Below are 12,370 nucleotides of genomic sequence, written 5' to 3'. Positions count from 1 at the left end.
GAGGGATTAATTCCGTCCCATCCTGGCAGCAGATGTGATTTAATAGTGCAAAGAGAAAACAGAGCTATCTCCATCCTCTATTATTTTTTTTTTTTAATTGCCTATCATACCTTCCTTTGTACATGCTATTCTAGGCACTGGAATGCAAGCCAATGACAGAAATGTATCCGTGGTTCAAGCTATTACAAAATACATTATGCCAGGAACTACCGGTTATAAAAAAACACCATATGGCTCTATAAAGACACTTTATATAAATGTTATTAGCAGCATAAATATACGCAGGTCTACCCGGAGAATCTGATTGAATTCAATGGGATTTACTCTAATAGGGCAACCCCATGGCCCCTTCTTTAAAAGTCAAAGGCCCCACTAAATTCAATGAACCTTGCTTCTGAATATTTGCACTGTTACTCGCTTTTGCACACGTGCTTTAAACACTTCCTGAGGAATCTAGTTTTTAAAAATCTTGTTAAATCCTTATTTTTAAAGTATTAAAAATCCCCGTTCTAAACAGATAAATCGTATTTATTTACTGTTCATGCCTCCTTCTATTACTTGTTTTAGTAAGCAAGATGTTAAACAAGAAAATAACCAAATAAAAACAAAATTATGACCATCTGTTTTAAGCTATTATTTTAAAAAACATCACTCTCATTCCAGCACTTGTATTACATTTGTTCCGTTTCAATTTCGCCTCCCAATTCTTATTTGAATAAGCAAAATTGCTAAACAAAAAATTTCACAAATATAACTCGGGCGAGACCGTCAAACAAAAGATCACGGCAGCTGCCTGCACGGCCTCCCCCTTGCTCAGTGGGCGAAAAAGGGCTCGCAGGGTTAGGCAGACAGTCAGATGGAGGGATGGAGAGGAAAGAGAACGGAGGCTGGCTCTGATTGGTCAATCTTCTTGCTACTCCACGGCATCGTGCCCTTCCATTGGATCTTACCCCGCGGCCTTATCATTCCATCTCTCCGGTGCTCCCATTTCGTCACGCTGCTGCTGCTGCTGCTGCTGCTGTTCTCGTGTTCCCTGTAACAATTTTCTTTGTGTCACTCCGCCCTGAAAAATAGTTCGTATTCCTCCACCTCCCGCCGTGGCTCCTCCCAGTTCCACCCACTTCAGAGGAGCTCCTCCCACCCTACCTTTTCATCGATCTGTTTTCAACATGTGCGTGTTGCTTCCACGCACTAATAATAATAATAATAATTTAAAAATATGCAAATGTGTGCATTTTAAAGAACTATAGTTTGGTCAGAGAAAGTTATGCCATGAAAAATAGCGTTAAGCATAGCAAAGCAAGTGTTGACTATAGGATAGAACATTATACAGTATATAACAGAACATTCAAAAATCTTTATTCATGCACAATCTTGATTTGACCAACTCAAGATAAAAAAAGCGTCACTTTCTCCAGTAGTTTTAATAAAGAAATAAAGCACAAAAATGAAATAAGGAGAAATGAAAAACTGTGCATCATCTTCAAGTTGAAGCAACTGCATTTAGATAAAACCACCTTGGGAAAACCTAGTTTTGAAAGATGTTATACATATGTTAAAATAAAAACCTTATAATCATAGACTGGAAATATTCAAATTAGGGTCTATCAGATCAATAGAGTTTAAAGCTTTTTTAAACAAAAAACTTTGTAGGGGCTCCAGAAAGGTCACAACCACACCTCAAGTGGTAATCTTTTTCCTTGTATATTTTTATTTATTTGTGCAATTTACCTACCACCTCAGTAGTCTCTAAGGCTAGGGGTTGTCAGCTTGTGGAACTCCTTGCTACGAGGTAAAACACTCCAGATTTGATGAGTTTGTTTTTTTAACCTGGGAGTTGAAGTCCACACATCTTCAAGTTGCCAAGATTGAGAAACCCTGGTTTAGAGACTGCTGAGCTTTGACAGTGAGATGCTGTGGACCAGCCACCAAGGGATAGTGGGCAACTTAGTGCAACATGGAGGATCCATCTGGCAGTTTTTAAAAATGAGACTTCTCCATTACTTGAGCCTTTGCTCTGACTGAGCTTAGATCTTCTTATGCCTTCTTAACTAAAGAGAGCATCCATTGTCAGACACAGACTATTTTTTAGGAACAAGGTGTGAGGATTAAAAATAGAGGAAGGCTGAACCTCTGAACTTAAGGTGTTGGTTACAAAGCAGATTACTATTACTGCTGAGAACAGCCAACAGGACTTTATCCTCACTTGGTGAGCATTCTCAAGTCATTGAAGAAGTCATTTAATGGACTCAGAATCAAATCCTTACATTCTCCTTTCATCTCACTAGGCCTCCAGAGGTATTATTTGGGGCTGTATTTCTCAACCTTAGAATTTTAAGATGTGTGGACTTCAACTCCCAGAATTCCCCAGCCAGCCATCCCAGAATTCTGGGAGTTGAAGTCCACACATCTTAAAGTTTCCAAGGTTGAGAAACACTGATTTGGGGCATAGTAGACTACAGCTAGGAAGTACTGGGTGTGATGTCCCTCATGATGTCATTCTGCAAATCATACAGTGACATCACATGTCATTATGATTAGTACTGGGTATCTGTGGGCTGTTTTCTAGGCTTGGGCAACTCCAGGGAGGCTGGTGGGAGGGGAGGGGCTTCAAAACTATCAAGATGGCAGCTTTGGGCAGGGCTTCAATCATGCAATTGCTGACACCATCTTGTTGTTTTTGAACCCCCCCCCCCCTTGCAGATGACCCTGGGCTCCATCTTTGATAAAACAGTACCAGTCTAAAAAACTGGACACCACAAATGGCTTCACACATTGTGCAAAGCTACTGTTTGTTTACTCATGGTTTTATTGCAGTCTTCCCCAACCTTGTGCCCTACATGGTTTGTAATTGTCCCAATCTCCAGCTAGCACACTAGCTAATAATTCTAGGGCTTAGCTGACCATTTCTGGAAGTCAACAGGTTGGAGGTGTCTGATTCATGGACTCAACTCCAATTACTTGGTTTCACACCATGCACTAAGATATAAACCATGGTTCATACACCATCATGGGTGGATTCGCCCAAATGAGCTCCATTATGACTTAGCATAATATATAAATGGGCATTGTCTAGAAGCTTTTGAATGGGAATGTGTGATCCTACAGCAGAAAGGGGAGTGTTACCTAGGCAATCGATGTGTGTTTTCCTCTGCAATATATTGGTGTGGGGTCCACTCAATAATGATCAGATCTCTCAAAATAAGGCAGTTTGATTACTTGGGGGAGCGGGAGAACATTTGCTTACTGTTGTTTTAAAAATATCCTAACATCTCCTGCAAGTTGAGCTTGGTTCCCGATGATCTGTGGATTCACATCTGGGCAGTTTTCTTTGCAACAGTGTGGAAATGGTTTGCCAGCACTTTCTTTCAGAATGTTTCTGCAATTTCCCAGCCTAGCCCTCAGCTCTGGGAGTCTCTTTTCCAACAATGAATAAGGTCCGATCCTGCTTAGCTTCAGAGCTCACACAAGGACCTATAAGATGGCTAAAGCCCACTTCTTAAGATCAGTCAATTCCTCAAACTTAAGATGGTTCCATATTTTTGACTGGGGAGGGACAGATGCTGTGGACTGCATACTTGCTGGATCACGAATCTGTTTTGCATGGGATTTTAATTGAATTGGACAGCTGTGCCATGAGGTCTTCTCTTATAAAAAGAGGTGAGTGAGTTGGGGGGAAGCAAGAAGATGTGCTCTAGACATGGGACAGTGGTTATGTGGAATAATGGGTTCATATGACATGCTGTGCCCCCTAATAGAACCAAATGATGGCATAACATGATGCTGTGGTTCACACAAGTTAAAATAATGGCTGGGTTCCTACAACCTATCCATCCACAAACTAGTAACCCATTTATCCCAACATGTTGTGCAAAACTAGTCATTCTCTCAGGTTAGAGGAGTGAACATATAAGTATTTGGGGTGGGTCTTAATATTATTGGATCCCTACAAAACCACTGGGGACTATCATTTAGCCATTGCTTTCCTCTCTCTTCCACACCCTGAGAATTGGGAGTGGTGACTGTAATTCCTTGACTCTTTACAAAACTATGAAAGCAACCTGGCTATTGGGTCTGGGTTGCAAAAAACCTAGATTACCAGGAGAGGGATGCAAAGTGCCGGGGTGGGGGGTTTGGAATCTCTCTGCTCCCATCTAAAGTTTGCCTGGAGTTTTGCAGGCAAGATCTAGTAGATCTAGGCAACAGCCACTCAGCATCCCCCATCCTTCTTTTCCGCTTTTCTCCAAATATTTCAGCGTACAGAGTTTTTTTGTCGGTTGGTTGTTAAGTGAAATGAGGAAAAAAACATCCCATTGGGAAGAATCAAGGCTTCCCATTTTTTCCCAACTACTTGGGAGCGCGGAAAGGAAAAGAGTCTTATGGACAAAATCAGCGTCCTCCCTCCCTGCCTCCTCCACCCCCCCCCCTTTTTTTGGGCTTGTGCAGCTGGTAGTGATGGTGGCTGCTGCGGCGGAAGGATACGCCAGAGAAGGAGGGGGAAGGTCTTGATGCGTGTGTCTGTGTGTGTGTGCATGTGTGTGTGGATGTGTGGAAGCAAAGGAGGAGGAGAAGGCGGCGAAGGAGAAGGGGGCGCCCGTCCGCTGCCCCAGCGAGCAGGGGGGTGAAAAACGCAGAGAGAAAGAAGCTCAGCTATCATGAGCCAGCGAAGCAAGCGCTAAGCGGGGTCCGCAGCCGGAGGATCAGAAGCACTTTTATCTTCCAAGCGCGGATGGAACGTTGAAGAGGCCACATCAAAAGCTCCTGGCTGGGGGCAAAACACCCGATCGAACGTTGGGACAAACATTCGATCGAACGTCGGGGCGGCCGAACGACCAGCCCGAGAGGCACAGGCAGACCGAACGTTCGGGAGAGCGCCTTTTCCCCGTCCTCTCTAATTTATTTTCCCACTCTCGCTTTTTTCCTTTTCCTTTCCTTTTTAAAAAAAGCCTCCCTCCCTCGTTTTGCTACATTGTAGCCATTTCCGTTTGCTTGGACATTGTTAAAGCTGCCTCCACCGTCTCCGTCGCCGCCGGGAGAACAATAGGAAGGCAGGAGGGGCGACCGGGGCGCCCACCCCGGCTGCGCCCCGGGAATCTTCAGCCATACTTGTGGATGTAACCCTCCCCCACCACAAAGCTGAGCAGGTAAGCCTGGGGAAGAGGGGTGGGTTAAGCAACTGGGGGAGGGCCTCTGCTTTTAATTTGGGGGGTTCATCTTTGACTCCTCCCCCTCCACGGAACTATTTTATTTTCGGAGGGGGCAGATCTGACTTAGGTCTGAGTCTTTCTTCTCTTTCTGCGGGTCTATAGATTTAACTTTGTTACTTTCCTCGGCTCTGCCCTTACTTAGTAATTACTGTTTCTCTCTCTCTCTCTGTTTGTTGTTATTTAGGTGTGTTTTTTTAATTATAATTCTTCCCCCACAGCACGCACACTTGTCCTTTCTTTCTCTCTTTCTCCCCCCCCCCTCCGGAAGTGGCATTAAACTTCATGGGGCGGGAAGTTAGCTGAAGCAAAAAGGGGGGGGGGTCGAAAGAGGTCTACTTAACTCCTCTTCTTTTGGGGCTGGGGGAGAAAGGCAACAAGCTTTTACTGTATTGAGATTTCCTTTAGACCTGCTGGGGAGTTCAGCTTTTGGGGGTAATAATCTAAAGCAAAAGGGAGCTGTCCTCCCCGCTTTTTCTTGCCTCGTGAAGTTAATGGTCGTTAAAAAAGAAACCCAGTTTCGTTGGAAAATGATGTCTTAATTTCCTGCAAAGCATAGGGATGTGTCTTTCAATTGCAGTAGTTTGTCCACTTTATGAAAGGGACCCAGAATTCACTCATAGGTATACACACACACACACACACACACACACACACTCTTCTCCTCCCTCTGTTTATGGGAAGTTTTATTATGCCTCGCCCGGCACCAAAAGTTGGTGTGTTGGCTATTATTATTTAGTTTGCAAAAAACAAGACAGTATGGATGAGATGACAGAGTCTAGAAGATGTTCGGGAGGATGATTGTATTCTGGGTTGTCCCATTTTTGCAGGCGCTTTTTCTAAAGAGTTTTTAATGTTCTTTCTTCAGCACTTCCACTCCATCTCACTACAGAGAGGAAAGCACATGCCAGTTTGATGTGCATGACTACAGTATAATCTCCCCTTTTAAATCCCAGTTTGCCATTCTTTCTCTTTCATCCCACTGCCACCCACCATAGTTTCTAGTTTACCCGTATATGGCCCTCCTTTGCTTAAAAACCCAAAAACAGCACACGGTAATGAAAGTGAGAAACTTTTAAAACTGGAACAGACAGTATGGGTATCACTGCTTTAATGGGTTATTCTTCTCCAGCCTCCATTTACAGATTCTCCCTCCCCCTCACAAACCTCCATCCCTTTTGTAACTCTAATATTTCTACAGCAGGTTCGATGCACCAAACCCCATGAATGCCACTCTTATTATTAGATCTTCTGCACAAAGGAAACCGGGGAAGGTCTGGGCAATGGGCGAAATTATGCAAAGAGTGGGATTAAATGCCAGCTTTATTAATTTATTGATTGACTTATTTCAGCTTCTTGGTTTTATTCAAGAGGGAGACACTCCCCCTCCCTCTTTGCCCTTCAGCAATTTGCTTGGGAAGTTTGTGTGACAGCAATCTGGGCCTACTTTTAAAATATCTGAGTTTAAGTGCAATCACTAGGTCTTTGGAACTCTGGAGGGAGCAGAGAACTTAGTCCAAAGGCAAAACTATTTCTTCTGAGACTGTATATATGTATAAAACAACTGTCTCAGTTTTGTATGTATGTTGTTGCTGTTTTCCAACTGAATGGGCACAAACCTCTGTTTTTTGTTTTGGAGAAAAATGGCAAATAGCCCCAAAGTTCTTTACAAGTTTGGAATAATGCTTCACATTCTGAGTGAAACCATTCCCTGGGCCTTAAATAAAGCAAACCATTGTTTATGCTGAGTTGTATATGGATCTTATACTTACCTGTTTAGATGGTGTTTTCTTTAATCACTTGTTCCTGTAGGTATATATTACATGTGTAAAATCTGTATGTTTATCTGTGTAAAACCATATTCTATATAGGTGTGTGTGTAATGTTTTTGTGGCAACCAGGAGCAGCAGGTAATATTAATGAATCTGCTAATTTGCCACCTTATTGTGGAGTATCTTGGGCAAGTTGTTGATGGCTGTAAAATAAGTTAGGCCTCAATTCCTGAAAAAGAAAGGGGAGACCCCAAGCATGTCCTCAGAACATTTCTCCTCTAGTAATATGGGTGCTGCTGCATTTGAGGAGGGGGGAGTGGGCCCCAGATGGCAGCTGCTTGCATATAAGAGATTCCTTGTCTGCTGTATTAAACCAAATTGGAAAGGGAGAAAACATAATGTGGATTTTTCCCCCCAGTACTTTAAAAAGAATTTCTAAAAAGCTATCTGTGAATGTGTGAAGTAGCTGTTGGGAACCTTTGTGTGTATTGCAAACTTTTCTTTTTAATGCACGAGGCAAGACCTCCCCCTCGATACACACGCACACACTTTGCTTTGTGTTAGATTTGTTTTCCCCTCGCTCTCCCCCCTCCCCCTCGTCTTTTGATCTGTTTGTGACTGTATTAAGTTCCCTAAGAAGGAACCCGTAGAAAGCCGAAGAGTTCTATCAAATATCGATAAGCCTGCTGGATTCTTATTTTTATTTTTTGAAATTTTTATGGTAATGGAGGAGGGGAGGAGGAGGAGGAGAAGGAGGGGCCTGGGGGATGGGGGAGGGTCTGGGCGAGCTGGTTTGGAGTCTTTGTCCTGCAGGAAAAAAAGTGTTTCGCTTCTGGTGAAAGGAGCCCAAAATGAGTCAGGTTGAAGGGCAACGGGGTGTGGGGGGGGGGGGAGAAGGGTGAAGCGTTTGGAATGGGGGAGTAGGTTGGGGGACGCCCATCAGCTGGGGAAGGCCACTTTCTCCGGCGGGGGTGGGGAGGGGAAATGTTTGGAGAATATTTTTGGGAGGGGAAAACTGAACGCGGCCTTGCCTGCCTGAAGTCCAGCCGCCTTAAATTTGCCCTTGTGGTCTGTGCGTATCTCTGCCGGGTGAGAGCAGGGAGGGCACCGGCCAACTCGCGGGGTTGAATCCCTGTCTCTCGTCGCGTATCCGTGTCTGGAGAGAGAACTGGGTTCATCGGCCGGATCCGCGCAAATGCTCCCACCGATAGCACGTGCCTGGGATTCTGCTGTGCGCCTGGCTTAAGAATGGCAAGGGCCTTTGGAGGAGGAGGGCTGAAATGCAGCTTATGGGGGTGTTTTTTCACCCCCCATACACACGCACGCACACACATGCATACACAATATGTGAATGGAGCAGGTGGAGGTTTATTTCTGTAAAAAAAAAGAAAAGATTGATGAAGAGGTAGATTTGTAGGTACCAGTCCTTTCTACATCCCTCTCCGACCTTCACCCCAAAGTTCATCTATTCTAGAAACTAGGGATACGCTACAGCTTTTGGCTTGTTTTTATTTCATTGCCACCATTCCTCCAAGGAGCACCCGACTCAGACATAGCAATCCCCCTTTCCCAGATTTTCTTCACAACAGTCTTGTGAGGTAGGCTGAGCTGAGAGGGAGGGACAGGCCCAATGAGTTTCTGTAACCGAGCGTGAAGGTGAATCCAGGTCTCCCTGAACACAATCTGGCCTTCTGGGTGAATGATCAAAAGTTTTGTTTTCCACCTTCGAATTTGGTCCTTATTACAAGGAGTTTCTGGAAACACGCTTAGCAACTTTCAGATAAAAAGTAATTGCCAGATAGTTTGCTGAAATTAAAGGCTCTATTGCACCATTACTCAATTGCCTCCACTAAGTTCATAGAGAAAGTGAGTGGGTGTGAGTCTTTCTTTTCCCTTCTAAATTATAGACTACGCTGGATTTGCTGCACAATCTTGTAACCTCATAGTGTTCAATGGGCCTTACTACCCATTACGTGGTGTAGCCTGAAAGGTCTGGATTGCAATCCTAATTGTGTTTTCTGTGGAGTAAGTCCCATGGGCAATCATGGAAATTACTCTCAAGTAGACATTCTGTACCTAGAATTCTCCTGGAGTTTCTTCCCACCCAAGCAACACACCTTTATCTATCTATCAAACAGCAGAGGTAAAGATTGCTATTGCCAGTGTGTCTGTTTCGTAATATCAACAATGGATATATGAGGCATAGTTAGAGTTTTTAATTTACAGGGGGCAATGGGGCCTGGGCAGGGGGCAGCAAAGGAAGAAAAGAACTGGTGAAGGAATCTCACAGGAAAACAGAGCAATTAAATTTGTTGAGCTGTCAAAGGCCTGATGATCAAGCACTGTAGGTGTGCTATGGTGATTTGGGGTGAACCCCACTTATACAGTTCTCTGGGGGTCTCCCGTTTTCATCGAGCAGAAATATGAGCATTGAGCGGGGGAGTGGATGATTGGCTCTGTTCTTCCTTCCAGGTCCATGGTTCCATGTGAGTGTATGTGCAAAGTGTCTTTCTGTTCACAAGCCTCCGAGAAATTCAGGATCCTAGCCTTTGTTTTGTGCCCTGACATGTCTCATTGGGGATCAAAGGCGTGTGTGGAAATTAAATCCCACTTTCATGCTTAAGAAGTACTAAGAAATCTTTCATTTGTCCTCTTGTCTGATTTGAACTCCTTTTTTTTTATAATGAATGGCTCACACCATATCTTGTGGCAGTGAGTTATATGCCCTTTTGTTTGTTCTTTTTGGTGGTGGGTGACCATAAGCTCTAGTCTTATGAGGGGGATTTAAATAAAATATTACTTATGGTAATAATTATATGTTGCAATTCCTGAGCCTTGAAGTTTCTCTGATCTGCAGCTTTTATCAACAAGCGAGATTAAACGTGAGGACAACTCACATCACAGCATGAAATATTTTTTTCTGAAGAGAGCAAATTTAGAGCTGTTATCTGGCTGCTTCCCCGGGCTGCATCCCGACTGATGGGATTCACACAAGCGGGACAAAAAAATAAAATTAATGCTTTACAGCAGCCTCACCTTGTTGACTGGGGATCGTGGAAGTTGTGGTTGTCACATCTGGGGCTCCCCAACTGCAGAAAACTGTTCTGCACTAAAGTTGCTTAGGACTAGTGGGTTTCCTCTGAAGTTGGTCCTATTGAGTTGTGTAGTGTTTACTCACTTGCAAGTACAATAACCAGTTTTCTCACGGTGCAAGTCTACAGCTAGGTTCTTGCAACCTGCAAGTAATTTGGATCTTTATTTTGTATTCTTGCACTGAGCAGGGGTTGGATTTGATGACCCCCATGGCCTCTTCCAAGGCAAGGAGCTGTTAATAACTGTTGTTTATTTTTCAAATTTGCATGCCACCCACTCCCAAATGATTCTGGGCAGCTTGCAAAAAGACAGACGTTAAAAACCACACAGTCAGCAGCATGTGGCGGGCGAAAGGAAATTAAGAAAGGCTCCCTGCCCCAAGGACACTACAGTCTATTTTTTTTTTATGTGGAGAGGAAGAGGACGAAGGCTAGGAAGGGTTGGCAGTGATCAAATGAAGCCGTTCATGAGAGAACTTTCCCTCTTCAACACAACTAGCTCTTCCTCAGATAAAGCACAGTCTCTTTGTTTGCAAGTGATGGGGCCATTTTTATATTCATCGTTAACCTGAATTTTGGCACATAAGAAATGCCATTTTATGCATTTCTGCTCAGACATTCAGGCAGATCAGCAGGGTTTATTCTCAGGTTAGTATGAGATTGCAGCCTTAACTGTTACTGCCCCTTGGGGGTTGGGTCAGATATTCATTTTTAGATTTTAGAGACAGAATTCAAAATTCAGATTTTGATTAAGTATTTATTACCTCCTGTGTCTTTTAAGGGTGCAGGGAATGAAGTTCTTGCTTTATTGTTTGCAAGAAAACAACAACAAATCCTCTAGCCCCTACCAAAAAAGAGGGGGGGGGAATTGTGATTGATGGATTTGTAAATAGATGTAGCGTTAGCATTAGCACTTTGGGAAACTTAAAATCAATGATCAGCAACTTTTCCAAGTGTAATTTAGATCGGTAACTGGAGCAACAGGTGATCTGGAATAGAATGAGCTATAACCTTTAGATTTCTGGTAGCTCCCCATTCCTGCATTACGGGTAGAATTTTTTGGGGGGTTTTGAAGTGGCTCCAAGTCAAGAAATTGGCACTTAAAGATACTGTGTGTGCGTGCGCCTGTGTGTGCAAGAGAGAAAAAGTTTTAATTACTCACTTGTTGCTTGCTAGAGAATTTTTGCCCGGGAGGATTTATAATTCTGAGAAATGCTTGCATATTGCATCTAACATTGAATAACCTGAGCTTATTTTGAGGCGCTTCCATTCCATTAAAAAAAATCTTTCTCTTCTCCATTCCTCCAATCCTGCTCCTGTTCTCCTTCCTATCTCCCCCCTCCCCCCCAGATTTGTTTTTCTAAAAAAGACAGACACCATTTGAATCGGTGGGAATATGAACCAGCAACAAAGGATGGCTGCAGCAGGAACAGATAAAGAACTAAGTGACCTCCTCGATTTCAGTATGGTGAGTGAGATGGCGGGGGCTTGGCGGGGCCCTAAACTTGCTTGTGTTGGGGGGGAGATGGCTCAAAGAGCAGTTCCCAACATGCTCTCGGCTGCAAGGGGAGGGGTGGAGAAAACCCCTGGCAGCAGGGAGGGGGGGTTAACTGGGAGTCACAAACTGCAGGCTTCAACTTGTTTGTTCTCTGTACTTAAGAGTATCAAGGGGGACCAGTAATTGCACAGTCTCCTTGTTGTGAAGGCTTAAGGAGGTAGTCGGCCGGGTGGGAACAAAACAAAACAGGTAATCAGGCGGATGTGTTCCACCCTTTCACATTTTCCCCCAACAGACAAAAGTGCAAGGTTCTCGTAACTCTGTAAAATGCTACCAAGATTAATTGTTCATTCGTCCTGAGCCCGCCCCTCCCTGGCCGTTTTCTGGCCAAGCCCAGAATTTTAATTTGTGTTTACTGTACTGGGGAGTAAGTCCTGCCGGCTGAATGTCTTGCGAATGAGCTGAAATTTCCAGCAAAAGCAGCTTTGGGCAGATGGCTGCTCTTGAAGTGAGTAGCTGTGCTTGCCTGGAGCAGGAATTCAGAGGGCTGTGTCAGAGAACGCATGAAATGGGTGCCTCCTGCCCCCTGCCCGGATATTTTTTATTCTTCCAAACAGAGGGGCTATTAGTTGATGGGGATGGCTTCTCAGTTGCATTTTGCCATGGTGTTTTGGTGAATACCTGTATTAACCACAGAGAGGGTGCCACAGACAAAGTGCCAGGGCTGAGAGAAATAATTGAGGGCACTTTCTTTGCCCTACATCAGTGTTTCTCTGCCTTGGCAACTTGAAGATGGGTGGACTT

General features: G+C 44.1%; 1 protein-coding gene across 21 annotated transcripts in view; it reads left to right on the top strand.

Annotated features, from left to right (window-relative positions):
* The first annotated feature begins 4,519 nt into the window (after positions 1–4,519).
* The window catches only part of TCF3 (transcription factor 3), a 105,172-nt gene continuing 97,321 nt past the window's right edge, over positions 4,520–12,370 (top strand). For 13 of the 21 annotated variants that reach the window (XM_088149497.1, XM_088149484.1, XM_088149496.1 and 10 more), the window contains exons 1-2: positions 4,521–5,144; positions 11,419–11,536. In XM_088149497.1, the coding sequence (XP_088005623.1) occupies positions 11,465–11,536 (72 nt within the window). In that variant the 5' untranslated portion in view covers positions 4,521–5,144; positions 11,419–11,464. Of the gene's footprint in view, positions 5,145–7,776; positions 7,837–11,418; positions 11,537–12,370 lie in introns of those variants that run through there. The other 8 variants (XM_088149498.1, XM_088149488.1, XM_088149489.1 and 5 more) reach the window with 3 other exon arrangements.

Source organism: Python bivittatus, unplaced genomic scaffold (assembly GCF_059951505.1).
Source record: "Python bivittatus isolate LINGU-HERP-01145 unplaced genomic scaffold, Pbiv_v1 ctg000580_np1212, whole genome shotgun sequence".
Taxonomy (NCBI): domain Eukaryota; kingdom Metazoa; phylum Chordata; class Lepidosauria; order Squamata; family Pythonidae; genus Python; species Python bivittatus.
Note: the sequence above shows the minus strand (reverse complement) of the source record. Positions and strands in the feature narration are given on the sequence as shown.